This window comes from Macaca mulatta, chromosome 12, assembly GCF_049350105.2.
Source record: "Macaca mulatta isolate MMU2019108-1 chromosome 12, T2T-MMU8v2.0, whole genome shotgun sequence".
In the NCBI taxonomy this organism is placed as follows: Eukaryota; Metazoa; Chordata; class Mammalia; order Primates; family Cercopithecidae; genus Macaca; species Macaca mulatta.
The window spans coordinates 27,584,396-27,611,396 of NC_133417.1; the positions used below are offsets into that span (position 1 = coordinate 27,584,396).

Genomic DNA, 27,001 nt, shown 5'->3' on the forward strand with positions numbered 1-27,001 from the left:
CCTCCTCGGCCTCCCAAAGTGTTGGGATTACAGGTGTGAGCCACCACGCCCGGCCTTAATGATTATTATTAGTAACACCACTACCACTGACTACTTATTTGATGACTGATTATCATTCCTGTTTCACAGCTGGATGACTATATACAAAAACTATGCAGGGCGCTGGGAACACAAACACAAATATTTGTTAGAAAATCATGATAGACTATTACATGAGGAAACAGTGATAAAACCATATGTAATGTGTAATCCCAATTTTGTTTGTGTAAGAAGTATAAGATTGATCATATAGGGGAAAAAACCACCAAAATGTGGCTACCAATGAATGGTGAAATTATAGGAAACTGTTCTGTCCCTGTATTTTTCTGTATTTTCTGAACTTTCTACAATAAATATGCACTACTTTTCTAATCAGAATATGAAATTTTTAAGAGAACTATATACTCAGAGGTAGGTATAGAAGAAAGGGAAGGGCTGCAAAGGAACTTTGGCCAAGTTCAAAATTAAACACAAGCAGGAAGTAGAACTCGGGAAGTTTTAGGCGGCTAAATATAGGAGCAAACGTACCTCCTAAGATTTGTACGCCTGCTAGAGAATAGAAATGAAATCAATGGTTATAAGTGAAGGCCAGTCACAGTGGCTCACGCCTGTAATCTCAGCACTTTGGGAGGCTAAGGTGGGCAGATCACTTGAGGTCAGGAGTTCGAGACTAGGTTAGCCAATGTGGTGAAACCCCATCTCTACTAAAAATATAAAAATTAGCTGGGCGTGGTGGCAGGTGCCTGTAATCCCAGCCACTTGGGAGGTTGAGGCTGGAGAATTGCTTGAACCCAGGAGGCGGAGGTTGCAATGAGCTGAGATTGTGTCACTGCACTCCAGCCTGGGTGACAGAGCAAGACTCCAGCTCCAAAAAAAAAAAAAAAAGTGAAGTGAAGAATGTTCACTATACCCTTTAAATGTCTACTGTGCTTGTTAGATTTAATTCTAAAAATTATTTTTTTCTTATTAAAAAAAGGCAACAGATGGGGGAGGAAGGGAATGAAGTAGAGAGACCAATCTATGAGGAAATTATTTTATAAAAACCTATATAGTATGTAAAAGTGTGCCAGTACAAAAAACAACCAGATCAATAGAACATAAGAAAAAATTGATAATAGACCCTATTAGATAAAGGAGATCCTAATTCTAAACAGAATTCAGGAGATTATAAAATTTAAATAAACACCCCAACAAATACAAAAACTGAGTAAAAAATGGAACTGAATATTAAACTATAACATGGAGGAAGGGAGAACTTCCTAAGTTTAAGAATGAAAAAACATTTATATACAAAAATAAATCAAAGGAACAATAACACTGAGAAAAAAAAGTGCTGAACGACATATAACCTATATAAGTTAATCTTTTTAATACATAAGGATCTTAAAGATTTCTGAGAAAAGAACACTGAGATCCCAATAGATAAACAGACAATAGACCAAAACAGATAATCTGAAGGAAAAAGAAGAAAACCATAGTAAGTAAATACAGTATAAGGAAAAAATGTTACTGGTAATGAAAGTAATGCAAGTTGAAGCAAACAACAACAGATTACCTCTCAAATGAGCAAAGATTAAAAAAATACAAAATATAAAATCGAGTATTACGCAATGCTTGGGAGAATTAAAACGGTAAAATTGTTCCTTTATAACTTGCCAAAGGCAGGGTAAACTTGCGTAATGCTTCTGCAGACCAATTTGGCAATAAGCATTAAAAGGCTTAAAAGCGTTATCTTTGACTCAATAAATACATAATATATGTTAAGGAAATTGAAATGGAACTACTTGTGACTAATGCTATGGTCCCCAAGCTTTCTATGTTCAAAGCACTTTCAAATACAAGAACCTTAATGGTCCACTTAAAATGATCTTTAAAGGACTCAAGAAAACAGTCAGTACTGGCTTCCTGGTAAATAGAACTGTCCACTCAGACTATTTCTCTATGAAGTACTTTTGAGACCAAGTTCTTGTCGTGTATTAGGAAACAAAATGGTTCTTTCTTTGGCTCTGGTTGGTGACACACTGTACTGCATGATTACCTTAGTTCCATGTTTTACGAGGCACTGCCTTCCACATGCTGAGAGATACACAGGAGCAGTGTGTACATGTTCCTTTTAGTGCAAATTAAAAAAACAAAAAATATGGTCATGTCTGTAAATGTATATATTTTTTTCCTGCAAGAACACACAAGAAAAAACAGCAGCTATTTTTCAGGGAACAGACTGTTGTGAGATGGAGGAGATAGAATTGTGAGACCTCTACTTCCGTATGTTTTTCTACTACTGGGATTTTTATTTTTACCATACCCATACATTACTTTTTATTTTAAGAAGCAAATACATAATTCCTCGGTTTAGTAAAAAGTTCTCACTTCAAAAGCTGGTACATGAACTTTAGAGGGCAGATTAATCAACTGCTAAATATTATTCATCTTTCTTCTTGGAACTTTCCAACACAAAAGACAGTTTATAGAAAAGTCAGTGTTCAAAACAGCTGAACAAACTATCTTTTGATATTTTGTTTTTGTTTCGTTGAGACAAGAGTCTTGCTCTGTTGTCCAGGCTGGAAAGTAATGGCACAATCTCAGCTCACTGCAACCTCTGCCTCCTGGGTTCAAGGGATTCTCCTGCCTCAGTCTCCTGAGTAGTTGGGATTACAAGCATGCACCACTATGCCTAATTTTTAATTTTTTAAATAGAGATGGAGTTTCCCCATGTTGGCGAGGCTGGTCTCGAACTCCTGACTTCAAGTGATCCACCTGCCTCAGCCTCCCAAAGTGTTGGGATTACAGGCCTGGTCTATCTTTTGATATTTTAAATTCAAATTCTTAACACTTAAAACTTTGTGCTGCATTTTGATTGCTGACTTTTAGCTTGCTAAGCCCCCTGGATTCATTATTTAGATAATGTACCTTAACTTCCTAATATCCAACATTAATATTTTCCTTCATCATTTGTATTAATCAATTAGGGATTAAAACAACAAAGATCTAAACATTCTAAAGTTTTTTCTACTTATTATTTCCCCTGAAAAGTTCCTGCATAGATTTAAGTTGAAGTTATTTTGGAAGTATAAGTTTTTAGCAAGAATAGTGTCGAAATAATTATTTTGTGCCGGTGCCTTCCACGTGGTATGTGTAAAACTTGAAAGGAACGACAGACATTCCAATTACTCTTTCAATATGCAGACTTAAGCTCATATGTTTCACGCTTGAAAAACACTAATTTTAAGCATATCATTAAGGTAAGAAATTTATCATTGCTCCTATTTAAAACACTTCACTTTAGGGATGTTATATATAAACCTACTATAAGAAATCCGATTTCTATTTTAAAAAATGTCTGAAACGCTGCCCTTAAGGAAAAAATATACAGGCTTTTTAAAAAAAAATATGAAGAGACTCTTATTTTTGCATTACAGGATTCTAATTGTCATACTCTTGACACTAGGATTTTGACACTTCCATTTCCTTATTCATAGTTTCTCAGGGCTTTGCTGTATTGGAAATTGCCACTATGAGTTGCTCCTTCAAGCCCAGCTTTAATGTTATTACTCCTGGGGTTAAAGCACACAAACGATCCCAAGTAAGTCATATTTATTGATATGATTTTTCGTACATAAGATATAGGAAGAAGAGGGTACTAGCAATCAGGGTTTTTGCAAATTCAGAGCACAAGATTCTATTCTTAAAGACAATCTATGGCCAGGGGCAGTGGCTCACATCTGTAATCCCAGCACTTTGGAAGGCCAAGGTGGGTCAGGAGTTCAAGACCAGCATGCATGGCCAACATGGTGAAACCCCGACACTACTAAAAATATAAAAATTAGCTGGATGTGGTGGCGCACACCTGTAGTCTACTTGGGAGGCTAAGGCAAGAGAATCGCTTGAACCCAGCAGGTAGAGGTTGCAGTGAGCTGATGTCAAACCACTGCACTCCAGCCTGGGCAACAGCAAGTCTCTGTTTCAAAAAATTCAAATAAAGATCATCTACGTTGGCAGAAATAAAAAACACTTACAATCACTACTGACAAGTGTCTCAGTACGTTTTCTGTTGCTTATAACAGAATATCTGAAATTGGGTAATTTATACGGAAACAAACTTATTTTTTTTAAAGTTCTGGAGGCTGGGAAGTCCAAAGTCGAAGGGACACAACTTGTAAGTGCCTTCTTGCTGGTGGGGACTCTGCAGAGTCCTAAGGTGGCAGAGGGCATCAAGGTGAGAAGCTGAGTGTGCTAGTTTAGGTCTCCTTTTAAAGTCACTAATGCCACTCCTGTGATAATCCATTCACGGGGGGAGAGCCCTCATGACCTAATCACCTCTTAAAGGCCTCCCCTTTCAACAATGCCACACTGGGGATTAAGCTTTTTTTTTTCGAGACAGAGCCTCACTCTGTCGTCCAGGCTGGAGCGCAGTGGTGCAATTTCAGCTCACTGCAACCTTTGCCTCCTGGGTTCAAGTGATTCTCATGCCTCAGCCTCCCGGGTAGCTGGGATTACAGGCGTGCGCCATGATGTCCGGCCATTTTTTGTATTTTTAGTAGAGATGGGGTTTCACCATGTTGGCCAGGCTGGTCTTGAACTCCTGGGTTCAAGTGATCTGCCTGCCTCAGCCTCTAAAGGTGCTGGGATTACACATGTGAGCCACTGTGTCTGACTGGCATTAAGTTTCAGTAAGAGTTTTGCAGGGGAAAAATAATGAAACTATGGCAGCAAGGATGTGGAGAAAGTGGTACTGTGACATACCTGCGGGAATATATTTGAATACAACCTCTTCGGAGGATGATCTAGTATTAGAAATTTAAAAAATGCATATGCATGCCCTTTAGCCCAGCAATTTCATTTCTACATACGCATCTTGGAGAAATACTACCTCGTGTAGATCTATAACTACTTATCATGGAAGGGTTTCCAAGAAACAGTTAATTATTTTTAAAAGTTGAAAAATAATACGTAAAGTATAACAAGGCATATTAAACATACACACACCCAAAATAAAACAAACTGTGTGTGTGTGTATGTATGCGTGCATACACACATTACAAAGATTTGGAAAGATACTGAACAAATAGAATGAATAATAAAAAAAGAATGAATAGAAAAGGTTGGGGCAGAGGATAGGTAGTATAGAAGAAAAAAGGGAGTATCATTATTTCTGTATTCTTTTAAAGATTCACGTGAAAGTATTAATGTATTATTTGAGTAACTTACATAAGTATTATAACTTAAAAACAGGATTTTCCAGTTAAAAATCATGAAAACCAGATTATAGATGCAAAATTCCACAAAAAGTAAGTTAAACAAGCACTACACTAAAAAAAGTCACTTGCATCTTTGCCAAATAAAAATAGTTCAACATTATAAAATACATTATTGTAAATCACTACAATTACATAAAGTTGATTCTCGTTATTTATAGAAGTTATGTTCTACAAAGCTGCCACAATACTGAATTAGGGCATACCGAATCATTGCTCCTGAGGAAATTTAGGGTTAGGTTTCTTCACGCTTATGGTCACAACATTTTTGCCAACTGATTAATACATAACCTTTTTTTGTGTGTGTTTCTGTTTAAAGATACCTTAATATGTATTGCTGAGTCATTAACACAACTCATAGCCAAGGGCACTGTAATTCATGCCTAAACAAAGCATATCTAAACACAGGTATTTTCTCCTTAAGGGAACAGCATAGTCTTCTTGTGCTTGCAACTTTAGAAACATTTGAGAACCATACTTGGGGGCCATTTTAAAAGGCAAAAGCAAGCTGGGCACAGTGGTGCATGACTATAGTTCCAGCTACTTGGGAGGGTGAGACGGGAGGATTGTATGAGGCCAAGATTTGGAGGCTGCAGTGCGCTACAATCACATCTGTGAATAACCACTATACTCTAGCCTGGGTAACACAGTGAGATCACGTCTCAAACAAACAAACAAACAAACAAACAAACAGACAAACAGAGCCCATTAAGCATCTTCGTGGACTACAATGGAATAACACTACAAATCGATAATGAGAAATTCTGGAAACTACATAAACACAGAACATTAAAATTAAACAATATGCTCTGGGATGACCAGTGGGTCAATGAAGAAACTGAGGAAATCAAAAAATTTCTTGAAACAAATCATAATGGAAACAACATGCCAAAACATATGGAACACAGTGAAAGCAGTACTAAGAGGAAAATTATACCTATAAGTATCTACCTAAAAAAAGAACCTCAAATAACCTAACAATGCATCTTAAAGAACTAGAAAAGTGTAAACTGAACCCAAAATTAGGAGAAGAAATAATAAAGATCACAGCAGAAATAAATGAATTTGAAATGAAGGAAACAATATAAAAGATCAATGAAACAAAAAGCTGGGTTTTTGAAAAGATAAACAAAACTGACAAGCATTTACCCAGACTAAGGAAAAAAGAGAAAAGATCTAAATAAATAAAACTGAGATGAAAAAGGAGACATTACAACTGATATCACAGAAATCCAAAAGATTATTAGTGGCTACTATGAGCAACTATATGCCAATAAGTCGGAAAATCTAGAAGAAATGGACATTTCTAGACACATACAACCTACCAAGATTGAACCATGAAGAAATCCAAAACCTGAGCAGACCAGTAACAAATAACAAGATTAAAGCTGTAATAAAAAGTCTCCCAATAAAGAAAAGCCCAGGACCTGATGGTTTTACTGCTGAATTCTACTAAACATTTAAAGGACTCACACCAATCCTACTCAAACTGTTGCAAAAAACACAGGAAGAGAAAATACTTCTTAACTAATTTTAAGAGGCCAGTATTACACTGGCACCAAAACCAAAAACACATCAGAAAAAGAAAACTACAGACCACTATCTCTGATAAATACTGATGCGAAAATCCTCAACAAAATACTAGCAAACCAAATTCAACAATACATTAAAAAGATCATTCATTATGACCAAGTGGGATTTATCTCAGGGATGTAAGGACGTTCAACATATACAAATCAATCAGTGTAATACATCATATCAATAGGATGAAGGACAAAAACCATATGATCATTTCCAACTGATGCTAAAAAAGCAGTTGAAAAAGTTCAAATCCCTTCATGATAAAAACCCCCAAAAAACTGGGCATAGAAGGAACATACCTCAACATATTAAAAGCCATATAAGACAGGCACACAGCTAGTATTGTGCTGAATGGGGAAAAACTGAAATCCTTTTCTCTTAGATCTGGAATACGACAAGGATGCCCACTTTCACCACTGTTATTCAACACAGGACTAGAAATCTTAGAGCAATCAGATAAGAGAAAGAAACAAAGGGTATCCAAATTGGAATGGAAGAAGTAAAATTATCTTTTGTGGATATGATCTTATATTTGGAAAAACCTAAAGACTCCAGCAAAACCTATCAAAACTGATAAATTCAGTAATCAGTAAAGTTGAAGGATACAAAATCAACATATAAATGTCAGTAGCATTTTTTTTTTTTTTTTTTGAGACTGAGTCTGGCTCTGTCGCCCAGGCTGGAGTGCAGTGGCCGGATCTCAGCTCACTGCAAGCTCTGCCTCCCGGGTTTACGCCATTCTCCTGCCTCAGCCTCCCGAGTAGCTGGGACCACAGGCGCCCGCCACTTCGCCCGGCTAGTTTTTTGTATTTTTTAGTAGAGATGGGGTTTCACCGTGTTAGCCAGGATGGTCTCGATCTCCTGACCTCGTGATCCGCCCGTCTCGGCCTCCCAAAGTGCTGGGATTACAGGCTTGAGCCACCGCGCCCGGCCGTCAGTAGCATTTTTATACGCCAATAGTGAACAATGTGAGAAAGAAATTTTAAAAAGTCCAGATACAATAACCATAAATAAAATTAAATACCTAGGAATTAACCAAAGAAGTGAAAGATCTCTAAAAACTATGGAACACTATTGAAAGACATTGAAGAGGAAACACAAAAAATGGAAAGATATTCCATGTTCATGGATTGAAAGAATCAATATTGCTAAAATGTCCATACAACTAAAAGTAATCTACATATTCAGTGCAATCCCTATCAAAATGCCAAAGATATTCTCCACAGAAATAGAAAAACAAAATCGTAAAATTTACATGGAATCACAAAAGACCTAGAATAGCCAAAACTATGCTGAGCAAAAATAATAAAACTGGAGGAATCACACTACTTAACTTCAAATTATACTACAGAGCTATAGTAACCAAAAACAACACGGTACTAGCAAAAAAACAGACACACAGACCAGTGGAACAGAACAGAGAGTTCAGAAGCAGATCCACACATCTACAGTAAACTCATTTTTGACAAAGGTGTCAAAAACACACATTGGGGAAAATACAGTCTTTTCAATAAACAGAAGAGAAAACTGGGAAAACTGGATATCCATATACAAAAGACTAAAACTTGGTCTCATCTCTTACCTTATATAAAAATCAAATCACAATGAATTGAAGACTTAAATCTAAGACTTCAAACTACAAAACTACTACAATAAAACATTGGGGAAACTCTCTAGGACACTGGTCTGGGCAAAAATTTCTCGAGTAATACTCCACAAGCACAGGTAACTGAAATAGAAATGGACAAATGGGATCATATCAAGTTAAAAAGCTTCTGCACAGTAAAGGATCATATCAAGTTAAAAAGCTTCTGCACAGTAAAGGTAACAATCAACAAAGTGAAGAGACAACCCACAGAATGGGAGAAAGTATTTACAAACTACCCATCTGATGAGGAATTACTAACTAGCATACATAAGGTGCTCAAGCAACTCTATAGGAAAAAAATCTAATACAATTTAAAAATGGGCAAAAGATTTAGACATTTCTGAAAAGAAGACATACAAATGGCAAACAGGCATCTGAAAAAGTGCTCATCACCACTGATCTTCAGAGGAATGCAAATTAAAACTACAATGAGGTATCATCTCCCTCTAGTTAAAAAGGCTTACATCAAAAAGTCAAATAACAAATGCTGGTGAGGATGTGGAGGAAGGAGAACCCTGGTACACTGCTGGCGGGAATGTAAATTAGTACAATCACTATGTAGAACAGTTTGGAGGTTCCTCAAAAAACTACAAATAGAGTTACCACATGATCCAGCAATCGCACTGTTGGGTACATACCCAAAAGAAAGGAAATCAGTGTATCGAAGAGATACCTGCACTCTCATGTTTACTGCAGCACCGTTCACAACAGCCAAGATTTGGAAGCAACCTAAGTATCCATCAACAGATGAATTGATAAAGAAAATGTGGTACATATTCAAAATGGAGTACTATTCAGCCATAAAAAAGAATGAGATCCTAACATCTGCAACAACATGGATGGAACTAGAGGTCATTTTAAGTGAAATAAGCCAGGCACAGAAAGACCAAAATCACATATTCTCACTTATTTGTGGAATCTAAAAATCAAAACAATTGAACTCATGGAGATAGAGAACAGAAAGATAGTTACCAGAGGCTGGGAAGGGTAATAGGGGTTGAAGGTGGGGGGTCCTGGGGATATTAATGGGTACCAAAAAAAAAAAAAAATGAATAAGACCTAGTATTTGATAGCAGAACAGAGGGACTATGGCCAATAATAATTGTGCATTTAAAAATAACTAAAAGAATGACTGACTGTTGTGGTGGCTCATAGTTGTAATCCAAGCAGTTTGGGAGGCCGAGGTGGATGGATTGCTTGAGCTCATGAGTTTCAGACCAGCCTGGGCAACATGGCAAAACCTCATCTTTACAAAAAAGAAAAAAAAAAAATTAGCCAGGCGTGGTAACATGTGCCTGTAGTCCCAGCTACTCAGGAGGCTGTGGGAGGATGGCTTGAGTCTGGGAGTCAGAGGTGCAGTGAGTGGAGATCACACAGCTGCACTCCAGCCTGGGCCATAGAGCCAGACCTTGTCCCAAATAAATAAATAAATAAAATTAAAAAAATAAAAATGACTAAAAGAATATAACTGGATTGTATGTAACACAAAGAATAAATGCTTGAGGGGATGAATACCCAATTTTCTATGATGTGATTATTACACATTGCATGCCTGTTTCAAAATATTTCATGTATCTCATAAATATATACACCTACTATGTACCCACATACATTTTTTAAAAGTCTTTTTAAAAAGGCATAAATGTGGCATTAAACAGACTGTGAAAGGGACGCTTGTTTACAGTATGAGAGCTGAAACAAGAAGGCAGAGCATTACTGTGTTTGACTTTAATTGGGAATGTGTGTACTGGATGATGCAAATATTCTGCCGCTCTGCACACATACACGTCTGGCATGACCGAGAATGACCACAGAAGTGCCACAAGTGTTCACACTGGGGTTATAAATACATTTTAGCCAGTAGGTGAATTTGCAAATACACAATCCACGAATAATGAGGATCAACTACATTAAAATTTATTTTATTACACAGAAAATTTCCAACAAACACAAAAGCAGAGTGAATAGTATAATGAACCTCTCTACATATACACTAAATAACACAATTATATTTTGAAGGGAAGAAATTCTAGAAAAAGTTCTAGTAAAATTCAACATCTCCTACTGACAAACAGAAAACGTGGATGAGAAAATAACTACTTTTAATCTACTTTTTAAAACTTTGCCATTTATTTTCTGATGACATTTTATGTAGAACCCTAAAGTCAAAATAATTCATTTAGAACTTGAATTTCCACTCTTTCAAAAATTCTTCATTGTATGAATCCCTGAAGTACTAGAGAACCTACTAGTATTGCAAGGAGAAACAACAAGAAATAAGATACAAACATCTGAAAGAAAATGACATAATGATCATTAGTTGTAATGCCTCTCTTCCCCTCAAAAAACTGAAATGCAAACAGACTTGGAGAAAATTATTTGTTCTTTTTTAATAAAAATACAAACAGGACAAGAACAAACAATATACAAAAGAAGTTCAAAATAGTTAACATATCAGGAAAAGAAGTTTAATCTAACCAATGAGTGAAACACAAATTAAAGCAACAATGGATAAACCTGAACTTTACACAAATGGGAAAAATATAAGTAAATAAATATAGCCATACTATGGAATACTGTGAAACCATTAAAAAACAATGATGCAGCAGTACTACACGCACAGACATGAAAAGATGTCCAAAAGATAAAGACAAGTGCAGGTTTTAAAATAATACAGATTATTATAAAAATTTTAGTTCAAACACACATATACACTCATACTGACCCTCAACTTCCCCATAAAAACAAATCTGAGGCTGGGCACGGTGCCTGAAGCCTGTAATCCCAGCACTTTGGGAGGTAGGCAGATCACCTGAGGTCAGGAGTTTGAGACCACCCTGGCCAACATGGTGAGACCCTCATCTCTACTAAAACTACAAAAATCAGCTGGGCATGGTGGCGCCTGCCTGTAGTACTAGCTAATTGGGAGGCTGAGGCATGAGAATCTCTGGACACCAGGAGGTGGAGGTTGCAGAGATCACACCACTGTACTGCAGCCTGGGTGACAGAACAAGACCCTGACTCAAAAAAAACACACAAAAAAACAAAACCCATCTCTACTAGAAATATAAAAATTAGCTGGATGTGGTGGCAGGTGCCTGTAATCCCAGCTACTTGGGAGGCTGAGGCACGAGAATCACTTCAACCCAGGAGGTGAAGGTTCCAATGAGCTGAGATTGCCTCACTGCACTCCAGCCTGAGTGACAGGGCGAGACTCCACCTCAAACAAACAAACCAAAAAAACCCCACAAATCTGCAAAGAAGGATTACAGTCAGTTTTCCACTTTATACCTGATTTAATTCTATAATGCTTGAGTATTTTACAAAAAATGATTACTTTTATAATCTAGAACAAATTTTTCTATTTTGCAAATTAAAAATATTGTAAATGATCATGTAGAGCTACATAAAATACTGATATAGCATATGAACTCATTTTTGTAAAAGAAAAAGTATCAATTTTTGTTTAAAGCAATTTCTATCATTTCAAACTTTCGCAGTGTTTTATTCCCTAGGGAGAACAAGTGAATTACAGTTTCTGCTTTATTCTTTAGTTTTTGTGCTGTTTGAGTTTTAAAATAGTGCATTAGTTTTCAGTTAAAAGGAAAAAGGTTATTTCCATTTAGCCCCTCCAAAATTCCCCAATACCCATAAATAATTTATTTTTTTGAGACAGAATAACAGTTAATACACAAATAAAAAGTGCTATGAAATTCCTAAATTAAAAACTCTTAAGAAAGTTTTAAACCTTTCAGTCTCTTCATAACATTGACACTCATAAACTCTCCCTATCCGCCCACCATCATTAGCTCGTATCATCAATAAAGTCCTTACACCTTGCAATTTGTTTCGGGTTTTAAGGCAGGAGGCACTATCAATTAAGAGACTGAAATAATTTGTCACAAATGGAAAAAAAAAAAAACCACTAGCAGATGGTACAGGAAGAACATTCTCAAATCTGAAAATCTGCAATGTTTCGAAATCCAAAACCTTTTTGAATGCCAACATGACCCTCAAAATAAATGTTTATTGGAGCATTTTAGATTTCAGATTTGGGATGCTCAGCCAGTAATGCAGATATTCCAAAAAAAAACAAAAAAACAAAAAAATCAAAAATCCAAAACACTTCCAGTCCGAAGTATTCCGGATAAGGGACTCAACCTGTATATTTTTTCACTTCTGTGACGTTTCCTACTTACGTGCTGATCTCAATTAGAGCAAGCTACTGGACAGCAAGAATAAGACCCAGAAGACAATGCTCTATTATTTGTGTATAAAACATCTATTTTATTCATCTATTATTCGGTAGGTTTCTTATTATGTGTTGTGTACCAAACGAAGCAAGAAAATAAGCAGTAGCACCTTCTAAGAGCTGACAACAGGAAATAAGACACATAAAAAACTACAATGGAAGGCAAGTAACTGTCATGCTCATTAACATGACTCAATTATTGAAGGCTTACACTGCACCAAGCATAGAGCTAAATACTTTATAAAACATTACTACATAACATCTTATAAGCCAGGTATTAATATATACTTGTTTTAAGAGAAGACACTGAGGATTGGAAAGGTTATGCAATTTGCCTGAACAGATTGCAAGCACAAATCCAGGATTCAAACACAGATCTGTCTCACTGAAAAGGTCTTGTTCATAACCACTGGGAAGTATCACTCACTCACGTGTTTTAAGTGCTGAGAAGAAAGAGACATGGCAGTCGTAAAATAAAGGGATGGGTATGAAGGGAAATAGTCTTGGTTCAGGCTTACTTGTAGCATGCATTCTATCTTTTAATTTGTTAAATTACTATGTTTAGGAAACAAAGTGCCCAATTTGGACAGAACAAAGGCTCCCAGTATAACGGGAGAGAGATGAGTAAATGAAGGATTATAATACAATGTGACTATTGGCAGAATAAGTGGCCCAACCTTTCAGGAAGGCAAATCAACATTATTTGAAAATTTAAAACTCCACCAGTACTCTTCTCAAAGTCCATCAGTATTGATCAGGGGAGGATATTGAAAGAATAGACAAACTCTTAACAGTGGTGGCCCTAAGAGTGAAATATATGTATAAAGTGCTGGAATTTTAAAAATAATGGGCATGTATTAATTCTACAATAAAAAATATTATAAAACACAATTAAGAAATGCTCTATTGGCTGGGCGTGGTGACTCATGCCTGTAATCCCAGCACTTTGGGAGGCCAAGGTGGGAGGATCTCCAGAGGTTGGGAGTTCAAGATCAGCCTGGCCAGCATGGTGAAACCCTGTCTCTACTAAAAATACAAAGATTTGCCAGCATGGTGCCGCATGCCTGTAATCCCAGCTACTTGGGAGGCTGAGACAGGAGAATTACTCAAACCCTGGAGGCGGAGGTTGCAGTGAGCCGAGATTGTACCACGGCACTCTAGCCTGGGTGACAGAGCAAGACTCCGTCTCAAAAAAAAAAAAAGAAAAAAGAAAAGAAATGCTATAATCATGAGACATATTAAATACTATAGAGGCAAAGTAGAATTTTTAAAAAGATGGGCATGTTTTAAATCTACAATAAAAAATATTATAAAACACAATAAAAAATGCTGTATCATGGGACATATTAAATACTATAGAAGCAAAGAACTCTGCTAAGGAGACGGAGGTGTCTTAGAAAGCTTCTAGCTTCTGTTTATATTCCACCAATTACTATGAGACTTTGGGTAAGTAGCTTCATTTTGAACCTGTTTCCTCATTTATAACAGGAATGTTTGTTCTGCCTACTTCACAACTTGTAGGGAAGATCAAATGTGAAAAAGTATGAAAAGTATAAAGTTATAAACTAATGTGTCAACTGATATTTCTAGACAATTCTGAACACTATAGTAGGCCAATTTTCTATAAGAAACAGAGGTCTGTCTAAATGATCCTAATGTTTCTTCTCTGTTGTTGAGGCTAAATTTTTAGCACTGTCTGAAAGAACTTTCCATGATGAGAATATTCTGTATTTGTGCTGTCTGTCCAAAATGGGAGCCGTTAGCCACATGTGGTCATTAAGCTCTTGAAATACAGCTAGTGTGATAGAATTATTGAATTTAAATGTAAATAGCCGCACGTGATCAGTGGTTACTGTATTGAATTGCCCAGTCTTATCGTTCACTCACTTCTCTCCTCATCTAATTACAAATATAAAAATATTAACAAGTGGGAAGTTTCTCAAAAACACTCTTCACTTAAATAATGAAAACTTTACTTTTCTTTTTTTCAATTTTTTTTTAGCTACTCCTTCTCCAGCTGAAAATAATTAAACTTTAGAGCGATGCTAGAAAAGTAGCTTGAAGTCTTAGATTTCGTTAGTCTTTTTTTTTTTTTTTTTTTTTTTTGAGACGGAGTCTCGCTCTGCCGCCCAGGCTGGAGTGCAGTGGCCGGATCTCAGCTCACTGCAAGCTCCGCCTCCCGGGTTCACGCCATTCTCCTGCCTCAGCCTCCCGAGTAGTTGGGACTACAGGCGCCCGCCACTGCGCCCGGCTAGTTTTTTGTATTTTTTAGTAGAGACGGGGTTTCACCGTGTTAGCCAGGATGGTCTCGATCTCCTGACCTCGTGATCCGCCCATCTCGGCCTCCCAAAGTGCTGGGATTACAGGGTTGAGCCACCGCGCCCGGCCGATTTCGTTAGTCTTTAGGGTCAAATTATTTGTAAGGATGTCTTACAGGAATCTAAAATTGATTAACCATGGGTTAATACTTCACAGGGACTTTTAAGAAAGAAAACAGTTACATGTTTTTGTCTTGTTTTTAAAGATTTACTTTGGTCTGTCAGGAATATGTGAGACAAAAAATTCAGAGTCCTTACCGAAAGAGCTTTAATAATTAAATCAATCCTACCTTTAGCTCTGCTTGTATGAACTCTTGCACGGACCCAAACAACTTCATCAGCTTTTTGTATTGTCAAGTCTCTAACCCGAACCAAAACTCGATCTGCAATAACAGTAAACAATTTTTATATAGTAAAATAATTTTTAAATTCAGAATTTACAAAGAGATCATAATTATTTCTGACAGCTAACATAAGTACTCGGAACCATCTTGAATAATTCTCAGTCTTTGACAACGCTGTCTTCTCTATCAAGTTCCATATGCAATTTGCCTCAAGTTTTGTGAACTGTGCTTTCTAAACTTATTTCTAAAATCCGTCTAATTCTCTACCATCTTCACTGCCGCCATACTAAACCAAGCTATTATCTCCTGCATAAACTATAGCAATAGCTTCCTAACTGCAATCCCTGTGTCCCCTTCTAATTCAGTCTCCTTCGAAGTCAGTTTCAAAATGCAAATCTGAACACTTCAATGACTTATAAGGCCAAACACATCCTATCTTGCCTAGGACATGGAACTTTTGCCTGCCTGCCACAGTACCTAAGTCAGCTAGTCTCTGCCAAGTCTGGACAGTTTCAGTATCCTATTTCCCAGGACACAGTGACTCTAACTGAGCTAATCAAAGTCTTTCTCTGGGACTAAATATATCGATGCTGGGAATGAAGCTCTCTTTCCTGGGATTGCTGCGCTGAGATGGTACAGGCCCAGGGTTGCAGCTTTCACCTTTCCTGCTACGTATGCAGGATTTGAGAAGGAGACCAATATCCTAAAGGAAACAGAGTCAAAAGGTGGAGACAGAAAGGCCTGCAGATGCTTCCTGAGCCCCAAGATCCAATCATGCTTGATGTCATCTCATACATTTTCCTATTGAGCCTTTTGGCTGTAAGGAGCCCCAACTACTATGCTCCTAATACTAAACAAAATACTACATTCATCTAGAGTTCCTAAACAGGAAAAAAGCTACAAAATAACTATTATGTAAAGATGTGTATACAATGCAACATTCAACAATCATTTTTGCTACTCTTCTAAATGCAATCATTTGATTAGAGAAAAACATTTATTTAAGTATTAAATTAAACATAGCAATAGACATGACATTACAATATCAAGAATACCTTTTGAGACATAAAATGAAGTCATAGTATAAATACTGTGTGTCTTACCAAATTTGTCTAAATGTATTTATAATTTGCCTATTGAAGAAAAGATGCAGCTGCAGAGAGAATCTGATTTACGGGAGAATAAATAACATTGTTCTCATAGCCAAAAGCAAAGAGAATGAAAGAGGAATTTTAAAGCCACTGGTATCATAAGAGGATTTCTGCAAAACACTGCCAATAGACTTGATGAGTTAAGCCAACTTTCAAGTCTGCTGTGTAAACTCAGGCAAAAGAAAGTGTGAAAGAGAAAAGACAGACACATCAGCAGAAGATTTTTAAAAGGCAGATTTGAAAATGCCAAGACTGAAAAAGCAATGGCTAACTAAGCAATCACAACTCAAAATCAAACAAAAGAGAAAAGCATAAATCTAAGAGATATGTGATAATTAGGAAAACTGTAATAGCACTTTGGAAAAGAAAAAGGGTAATGGCTCTTTCTTGTGGCATGGCAATTAATTAGCATAGGGGTTCTCAACCTTTAATACATCGAACATGCCTGAAGCCCATGCCATACTCACACCAGTGATTGGCTAACAGGCAACAAGCAATGGTAGCAGGATTTCAGTTCGAAAACTGCACTTTCAAGAGCCATGGGCATCAAAGTGATTAATGTGGAGAAATGGAAGCAGATGAGAAAGGAAACTACCTTGAGCAAAGCATTGGGATTTTTGCAGAGGTAAAACCAAAGGTAGAATTTTATTGTTATATTACTATAACTATATTACATACATAGGTTATCTTTCTCTCTGGTTGGGGGGAATTGGTAAGTGGAAGAACACAACAGTGTGGATTTGCAAGCAAAAGAGGCACAGCAATTATGTTAATGGCTGCTTTGGGCCTATGTTAAAGACTGAAACTCCAGTGAGGTTCTTTGTGTTATAGCTCAAGGAAGTACAGTTGAGAAAGACACCTAACCTGAAAACAAAGTCTCAAGTGTCTCCTCCTGTTTGCCCTGGCAGAGGAATGTCATCCCCTACACTCTACTGCTCATAGTCTATTTTATGTAGTTTGAGCATTCCTAACCCAAAAACCTGAAACGCTCCCAAATCCAAAACTTTTTGAGTGCTGACATGATGTTCAAAGGAGATGCTCATTGGAGGATTTTGGATTTTCAGAGTAGGGATGCTCAAGTGGTAAATACAATGCAAATATTCCAAAATTCAAAAAAAATTAAGTACAAAACACTTTTGTGGTCTCAAGCATTTTGGCTAAGGGATACTCAACTTGTACTCAACTGTTTTATTTCATCTTTATGTTTTGGAAATGATTTTAAGCAATTTTGGGGTTTTTTTTGTTTTGTTTTTGTTTTTGAGACAGGGTCTCACTCTGTTGCCCAGGCTGGAGTCCAGCGGTGTGATCGTGGCACACCACAGCCTTGACCTCACAGGCTCAAGTGAGGCTCAGCCTCCTGAGCAGCTGGAATAAAAGGTGTGTGCCACCATTCCTAGCTAATTTTTAAATTTTCTGTAAAGACGGGGTCTCACTATGTTTCCCAGTCTAGTTTCAAATTCCTGGGCTCAAGTGATCCTCCCAACTCAGTCTCTGAATTTTGGTCGTTTATTGTATTCTTTCCCAACAAGGTTGCGAAGGAAAAGTGATTTTGTGATCATGTGGTAAATCAAATATAACAATAAAATTAACCTAGAGGTGTTTTATTTCCAAAGCATAATATTCATAGGCAGCCCTCTAAATTGGAAGCAGTGCTTCCAGTGGGCAAGAATGTAAAGGTCTACAATTACCGCACCAAGGAGTGAGAGACGTAATTTGAAGTGTCTACCAAAAGAAAAAAGACGGCCAAATACTTGAGTAAGATAAATCTGCTGAAATTACATATATAATATAGAAGTAAAAGAAAGGCAAACATTTATAAATAAAAAATCTACAGGTCTGAGAGAAACAAGAATCAGGTCAATTTCAAAGAAATATAAGGCCAGGCGCGGTGGCTCACACATGTAATTCTAGCACTTTGGGAGGCTGAGATGGGTGGATTGCCTGAGCTCAGGAGTTCCAGATCAGCCTGGGCAACATAGTGAAACCTCATTTCTACTAAAATACAAAAAATAAGCCAGGCGTGGTGGCATGTGCCTGTAGTCCCAGCTTCTCAGTAGGCTGCGGCAGAAGAATCGCAGGAACTTGGGAGGCGGAGGTTGAAGTGAGCCGAGGTCATGCCACTGCACTCCATCCTGGGAGATAGAGCCAGCCTCTGTCTCCAAAACAAAACAAAACAAAAAAGAAAAATAAAGATGCCAACATACACTAACAAAAAAGAGCGGTTATGAGAAAAGATAGACTGGGGTCTAAGAATAATTAATTTCATTCCCAGACACTAAAGCTAAGAGTAAACAAAATGGAGTGGGGGTGGAGGCTTTAAAACTCCAATCGTAGTACTGCCATAGGAGCCAGAGAAGATGTAAGATGGAAGGACCCATGGACTCTAGGGTCAGATGGCCTTTGATTCTAATCCCAGGTCCGGCAGATTATGTTTAAGTCAAGTTTCTTATCTTTCAACTTTGGTTCCTTAGTTTTCAAGGATGCTGTAGAGAATAAGTGAAAATACAAATGTTTGGGAAGAGTCAAGCAAAATAGGAATAAATAATAGCTGAAAACAGAGAAGTAAAGTTGTGGGGGTTAGGGGAAGTAATATTAAAGCATGCAAAAAGGATACATGTGATGAAGGCAGTTATTATTGGCCACTCTCCTATCTCCTAGACAACGGCTGAATCTTACCTAATCATTTAGGAATATTTAAAAAATATAATCTACCATTTAAAACATACCATTTAACCTACAACACTTTTTTTTCCTTTTCTAGAGTTGGAACCCTAACATTTTTTTTCCTTTTCTAGAGTTGGAACCCTAAACTGACAATGTTTACACAGGGTTGACATCTACTTGGATTATTAATGGCATTTAAGCTTTTCAGAATTATACCTTCAGATTTATGCCAACCTTACTTAAAACTTCATGAAGAGCTTTCCCGGAATTAGACAGCAAAAAGCTTTATTTATTGTCACATAGCTACTAACCTGGTTTTTCTTGTGATTGTATCATTGAAGATATTCCATATCTCTCTTTAGCGTAATCCTACAAAAAATTTTTGCATCATGACTTTTTATGTAAACACTAAGAGCACAGTAAACACACAAATGCAAATAATAGAATGTAACAATGAATTTAACTTTCAGGATCATTCTATTAATTCAGAAAGTCAGTAGTTCTATAATGTGGAAATCTGTCATTTATTTACATATGTACTCTATAGAAAACAGAAAAGTACTTAGTTTCTGGTTAGTTTGTTTTGAAGATCACCACTCCTAGATGGATTTATCATACTTAATAACATTGTAAGATAAAATTTACACATATGTACAACACATCTTAACTACCTTCTTCAAAAAGATGAAACTACTTCAAAGCAGGGACATAAATTTCCGGTGAAGGGAGTAGGATGAAGTACCACAGTTTTATTAACTTCCTATTACAGGAAGAAATGTTCAAAGAGAACCAACGTTTTGGGTAAGCTTTCTGAGCACCAGATGTCCACAGTTTTTAGAAACTGGAGATGCTCAGTATAAGCTAACTACAACTTTTCCTTTTGTAAAACATCATCAAAAAATTCACTAGTTTCCTGTTTCTAAAAACCAGCTTCAGGATACCAGGTTACAGGGGTTTGACACTGACAATATATCCAATTTCTTGTTACAGATTAGAGTTAGGAACAGGAAACAGGAGACCTAGGGTCCAATCTGTTAACAAAATATACTTATTAAATAGATAAGTGGCCTTTATTTCAATCTTACTTTACCTCTAAAATGATCTAAGATTCTTCTAGCTATAAAATGGCATAACTCTGCCACAATGTCTACCTTGTATCTAGACCTATACTATCTGTAAGGGTACACTGATAGTTTATGTAATTAACCAGATTAAGAATACACAAAAATAATTGCCCTAGATTTTTACAAGGTAACTTAATATCTGTATGAAACAATTAAGTTTCTGTCACTTTACAGCTACCTGTTGGAATCCTCTCCTTTAGATCAGGAGGATGCTGGATTTTGTGTTTACACCAAAATAAAACCAGATATGTTTAAGGTGCTTTCTGAACAATTTAAAGAAAAAGATAACCCTGGAAAGAGGAGAGAGATACAGTCACACAATGAAGCCTGAGGGCAACATAAGATTAAACTGTTTGAAGACATAAAAGTTGCATTCATTCTAAGGAGTACTATTAATATTTCAGTGACTCTTCCTCATTTAGTATTCTAAGATGACCTATTTCTCATGTTGCTTACCACAAATTCAGAACTCCTTATAGAAAAATTAGGGAGCCAGGCGGAAATTAAGGCTTAACAGTACTACAGCACACATAACTTGTCGGATGGTTTCAAACTTTGATTTCTGAAAAGCACCAAAGGATCACTGGGTGTTATGAATTATCCACGTGATTTGGGGTCACTTCACCTCAAACGCATTCTCAGTAACTCCTGTTACTTACCTTACCGGGTCACTGAGAGGGAGAAAGTAAATAAAAATGACATGTGCTCTTTAAAGCTGTCACATGGGAAATGGTCATTAAACATATTGGCAGATGGTTTTGCTAAGTACTGTCATTACTTGCTAAAGCATCAGGAACACGAGGGCTGAGTACATATCGATTACTAGTGCTTATTAAAATTTTCCGACGGATTGTGCATTACGTGCAGGACGTGCCTAACCCAGAGAGGCTCAAGTGTGACGCCGCGCTCCTACTTCCGGGGCGGCTGGTTCTTCCCGTCCTCCCCACCCGGGGGACACGCTTCTAGTAGGCCAAACTCCCAGGTGACCCCGCGAGAAACGCGGTCCGGAGAGGGTCTGGTCCCACTGCTGGGGTAAGGGCTCTAGGCGCCCGGACCCCATGCTCGCAGCCTGCGGAGAAAGTGCTGATAAGGACCCCGAGGGTCCCGCTCCCCCTCCTCCCTCCCTCGACGCGGTCCGGCCCAGGGGTCTGTCCTCCCAGGCCCAGGGAAAGGAGGAAACCCACTTCCGCCGCGTCCATGATCTCCCGCGGCTTCTCCTGACTCTTGCGGCTGGCGCTGGCGCTGGGCATCGGGACACAGAACTGGGCAGTGGACACCACCCTCCCTCGTAGGCTTCCGTACGGCAGGCCAAAGTGGCTTCTCCCTCCCTCCCAGTCTCCGCCCTCCCGACCCTCGGGTCTCAGCACAAGCTCCTGGACTCCGCGTGGAGGGGCGGCTCCGGAAAGATCGCGAGAGCTGCGGCTATCTCGAGATCCCGAAGCGCCGGCGGCCGCGCGCGGGGTCTCCTCCCACTCTTGCCCCGCCCCTCCGGGAGTTTTCCTGGAGTTGGAGGGAATTCCCGGTAGTTTTCGCTGGATTGGCTCTGGGGGCGGGGTCTGGGGTTACCAGGTGGCTGGCTGTAGGCCCGGGCGAATGCCAGCTCTCTTCAGTTTCGTCCCAGCTGCGACTTCTGCCCATTCTCCTAACAGCCCGTTAAACTTTGCTCGGCTGTAACCGCAGACTGGTCACTAAAACACCCACATAAGCGCGGGCCTCGGTTTCTCCTCTCTTGGACTTTCCCGCCTTCTCTCTTCCCCGGGGCGACGTAGCTGCTTGGGGTTGGAGGAGACCTCTTCGCAATCCATTGCACTGCGTGTTGGGACAAAGGAGTGCAGTTGGCTTGCCAAGGCGGCATGGGGGTACCAGTCCCTGTATAAGTGAGGTGTAAATACAGTGACAACGACAAGAAACCACACAATGGCACTGATTGCCTGGATCTGTTGCAGTGTTAGGGACAGTGCATAGTGTTGGTTGCCCAATGGGTGAATATTCCCAAGTTAGGCTTTTTAAAAAAACTATCATTTGTAAGTTTTGAATCGAAATTGAAAATAATTTGGAGATTTGGTTTAATACTGTTTCCCCTGCCAGACTTTGCACTCCGTCGTTTCAACTGACTTTGTAGTGTCTTCTTCTGGCACAAAGTGTTAAGGCGTGCACGTAGATTCCAGCGCAAGTGAAAAGTCTCTGGAGGCTCCCTCATGCAGTAGTGAGAAGACAGCCATGCTCCCTGCCCGCCTGTAGCTTACCGTCTAATTGCAGGTGATATGAAATTTTACTCCCTATTTAATTGATCAAAGATTATTTACAAAATCTACTTTGTGTCAGGCATTTTAGCAGGTGCTGGCAATAAAAAGATAAGTCCTAATTCCTGTTCTTAATATTACACAGGTACCTAAGCTGGTAGATGTGCCATCTTGATAGATGCTTCAATGATTACAGAGTCAGGAAGAGTTTAGCTATTAAAGTGCCTGCCCGGAAGTGATACATTTCACATTCTGCTCCTAGTTTATTGACCAAAACAAGTTACATAGTCATTCCTGAGTTCATGGGGGCAGGAGAATTTACTCATTCCTTGGGGAGCAACACTGAATATTCATGATCAGTATCACATTCCGTTAAAAAAGGCATTCTATTATATTCATCGGATTCGAATACAGAAGGGGGTCTGTGAAGTTGCTTCATCTTGGAATTTTTTTTTAAAGCTTGGGTTGCTTCAATCAGGTATAGTCCTAATGTATGGACTGGTTATCAGAAATCTGGATACAAATCCCATCTGTTTTCCCTTCACTAGGGTAGTGATCTTACCTTTTCATCTGTCCATGAGGCCTGTCCATGTACTTCTTTCTTTCTTTGGCCTCGTTGCCTTGATAAGAGTATTCTCATTTAGTCCTGGAGTAAGACTGTAAATATACTTGTTTCTGGCCCCCTTTCCTGATAGTGATAGAAAAGAAGCATTTGCCAGATCAATGGCCACATGTCACGTGCCTGAGGTCTTAAGAATCTGCTGTAGTAAAGACACCACAGCTGCAACTGAGGCTATGACTTGGTTGAACTTGCAGTAGTCTACTGTCAATTTCCTGAATTTGTCTGGATTTTGCTGGAGCCACACCGGTGGCAATAGAAATGTGATGGAGATTACCAACCATCAGGTCTGTAAGGGTTGCACTGATCTGCAGTATTCCTCTTGGGGACGTGTTATTGTTTATGATTTACTATCCTAGTTGGGGGCTGGGAAAGTGACTTAGAGATTTTCTCTTAGCTTTATCCAGTATGGTAGCCTATTCCACAGACCAAGGAATAGGGGAACAGCTCGGCCGTGGTGCTCTGGCTGCTTTGCAGGATCCACATAAGCCATGTAGGCGAGGGCTTGAACCGCAGCTAACCTGAATCTTAGAAAAACACCTTGTGATGCTGCTGGAATATGAGAGGATGGAAGGCCGTCTCCTACTCACTTCCCTGTCTGCCTGAGAGCCTGTCATGGGATGGTTTCTTATTACCTCCTAGATTCTGATGAGGTGTGGGACTTCTTGCCCCCTTCCCTCAAGGGAAATGCAGAATACAAAAATGTGTATAATATCTTACTGCTTAACTGGAGTCTAGAAGTGGCTCTTCAGCAACAGAGTGTCCCACTACTCATGTTGCAGTCATCTGGTGATTTTTGTTTCAGTGATGTCCTTAACGGGACAAGAATCACAGAGAGCTGGCACCTTTGGCTTATTCTTCTTCTCTTTTTTCAAAAATTAATTAATTAATTAATTTTTTTTGAGACAGAGTCTCCCTTTGTCTCCCAGGCTGGTGTGAAGTGGCATGATCTTGGCTCACTGCAACCTCTACCTCCCGAGTTCAAGTGATTCTCCTGCCTCAGCCTCCCGAGTAGCTGGGATTACAGGTGCCTTCCACCATGCCCGGCTAATTTTTGTATTTTTAGTAGACATGGTTTCGCCATGTTGGCCTGGGTGGTCTCAAACTCCTGACCTCAGGTGATCCATCTGCCTCAGTTTCTCAAAGTGCTGGGATTACAGTCGTGAACCAATGCACCTGGCCTTTTTTTTTTTTTTTTTTTGAATCAGGGTCCCTCTCCATTGCCCAGGTTGGAGTGCAGCGGTGGGAACAAGGCTCATTGCAGCCCCAACCTCCCGGGCTCAAGGGGTCCTCCCACCTCAGCCTTTGGAGTAGCTGGGACTACAGGTGTGCACCACCATGCTCAGCTAATTTTTGTATTTTTTGTAGAGATGGGGATTCACCATGTTGTCAAGGCTGTAGGCTTATTCTTGTTTTCACTGTCTATATAAATAATAAACGATCTAAATCTAAAAGCAGCTTGTTAACAGCTTTACTGATGGAATCATTCAGGCGTTGACCTTCCCTTGCTTGTCCTGTGTGCTCCTGTCTTGACAGCAGTCAGCGTGGGACTCTGCCAATTTCCAATATAATATCCATCCTAAACTATACATTTAGGGAGCAGGAAAATGACTTTTGGGTAGGTTCATGGACCCATGGACCCATTTCATTCTAGGTGTTGCTGTTAAGAGGGTTGAAGCGCCATGGTTCTTCTATTTCTTTATTTTTTTTGAGACTGGTTTATGAGACTAGGTAATTTTTTTGTTTTTTTGTTTTTTGGTAGAGATGGGGTTTCCCCATGTTGCCCAGGCTGATCTCGAACTCTGGGCCTCAAGCGATCCATCGCCTAGGCTTCTCAAAATGCTGGGATTACAGGTGTGAGCCATAGTGTCCGGCCACCACTGTGATTCTTGGTCCTTTGTATGTGGTTCTTTTCCCCCTGGAAAAGAAAGAAGCTCACAGGACATTTGCTAAGTAGACTACATGGGTCCTTCTTTGTTCCTAATGCTGAGGAATTTCATAATATTTATCAGCCTGTGGGTTTAAATTCATCATTGTGTTGGACATTGGGCCATTCCATCTGGAAGCTCATTAGTTCGAGGGCATTTTCTTGAAAAATGTCTTTGATGATTCTCCACCTTCCATTTCTTCTCTTCTCTGTTTCCTGAATTCTTATTAAGTATTGGACTTTCTGAGCTGGTCTAATTTCCTTATCATTTCTCTCAAATTTTCCATCTTACTGCATTTTGATAGGCTTGTGGGAGATTTTTTCCAACTTTATCGTATAGTCTTTCAATTGCGGTTTTCTCATTATTGCCATCATTTAATAACTTCCTAAAGCACTCTTTTTGTTCTTCGAATGGTCCTGTAATAGAATCCTGATCTTTTAAAATGCATATAATATCTTCTCATCTTACTGAGCATATTAATAAAGTGATTTTTGGGGGGAATTTTTAAAAGTGTTCTCTCTACATAACCCCTTTCTTACAAGTTGCTTTTCTATTTGTTTATTTTTGGCCTCTGTCTTTCATGTTAGAGACCTACCTCAGGTGTTCGGTGAATCCTTGATTGTCTGCTTATGTTAAAAGTGGAGACTAGGCTGGGCGCGGTGGCTCATGCCTGTAATCCCAGCACTTTGGGAGGCCAAGGCGGGCGGATCACGAGGTCAGGAGACAGAGACCATCCTGGTTAACACGGTGAAACCCCGTCTTTACTAAAAATACAAAAAATTAGCCAGGAGTGGTGGCGGGCGCCTGTAGTCCCAGCTACTCTTGGGAGGCCGAGGCAGGAGAATGGCGTGAACCCGGGAGGTGGAGCTTGCAGTGAGCCGAGATGGCACCACTGTACTCCAGCCTGGGCGACAGAGCAAGACTCTGTCTCCAAAAGAAAAAGAAAAGAAAAGAAAAAAAAAAGTGGAGGCTAAGAAGCTGACTAGGAGCTCTGAGCTCTTCCATGTGGTTTGTCCTTTGTGGGTTTTACTGTATGATGCTCTGGTTGGGCCATTTGATGGGTGTCAGTATCTTTAGATCTTTCCTTTTGGCTGGTCAGATTGTTCAGGGGAAAAACTCTTCTGATCTGCTGCATGAAGAATAAAGGTCTGACCGCTAGTGTTCTGGGACTATCTGGCATCCCACATGTATTTGGTCACTGAATTCCCCTAGTTGGGGATAGCACCCAGTTCCTGAAGTCAAAGATCCACCTTTTACCTTCTCTAGAGAATGCATCATGTCAGGGTAGGAGAGGACTCTTGCCAAAAGAGTGGAGTATGGAGGGCTGCAGGAATCAGACTTCTCGTGTAGCTTTCCCCAGATTGTCATTATCATTCCCATGCCCCATCTCCGTTTCCAGAGGTATTTGGTGCTGCTTGTCTTGAGTCTTTTGTGATTTCTGTGGTATCAGTGAGGTCACTTCTCAGCTTTCTTGACTGCTCCCTTAGGATTCAGCTTTTCATATCTGCTAAGTAGGTTGCCACTGGCCCACCTGCTGCTTTCTGGCTTCCTGCATTTTTGGGGCGTATTGTCTCCTCTCCTGTTCTCCCATCCTCTTGATTATAGTTTTTGTGGCATTAGGGGCAGGAGCAAGATTAGATCTGCTATCTTAGTGCAGAAGTCACTTTTCTTGTTTTATAATCTCAATGTATACAGAGTTTCTGGCTGATGACTATAGTTACCAAAATTTAGACCAATGCTCATACTTTTTTCTTTTTTTTTTTTTTTTTGAGACAGAGTCTTACTCTGTTGCCCAGCTGGAGTAGAGTGCAGTGGCATGATCTTGGCTCACTGCA

At 39.1% G+C, this 27,001-nt stretch overlaps 1 protein-coding gene across 1 annotated transcript in view; it reads right to left on the reverse strand.

The window, feature by feature from the left end:
• Window positions 1-21,785, reverse strand: part of DARS1 (aspartyl-tRNA synthetase 1) — an 82,604-nt gene extending 60,819 nt beyond the window's left edge. Inside the window, exons 1-3 of the mRNA XM_015110010.3 lie at window positions 21,561-21,785; window positions 19,564-19,621; window positions 15,384-15,476 (exon numbers count right to left, since the gene is read on the reverse strand). Coding sequence (XP_014965496.1) covers window positions 15,384-15,476; window positions 19,564-19,621; window positions 21,561-21,626 — 217 coding nt within the window. The 5' untranslated portion in view covers window positions 21,627-21,785. The remainder of the gene's footprint in view (window positions 1-15,383; window positions 15,477-19,563; window positions 19,622-21,560) is intronic.
• Between the last annotated feature and the right edge of the window lie 5,216 nt (window positions 21,786-27,001).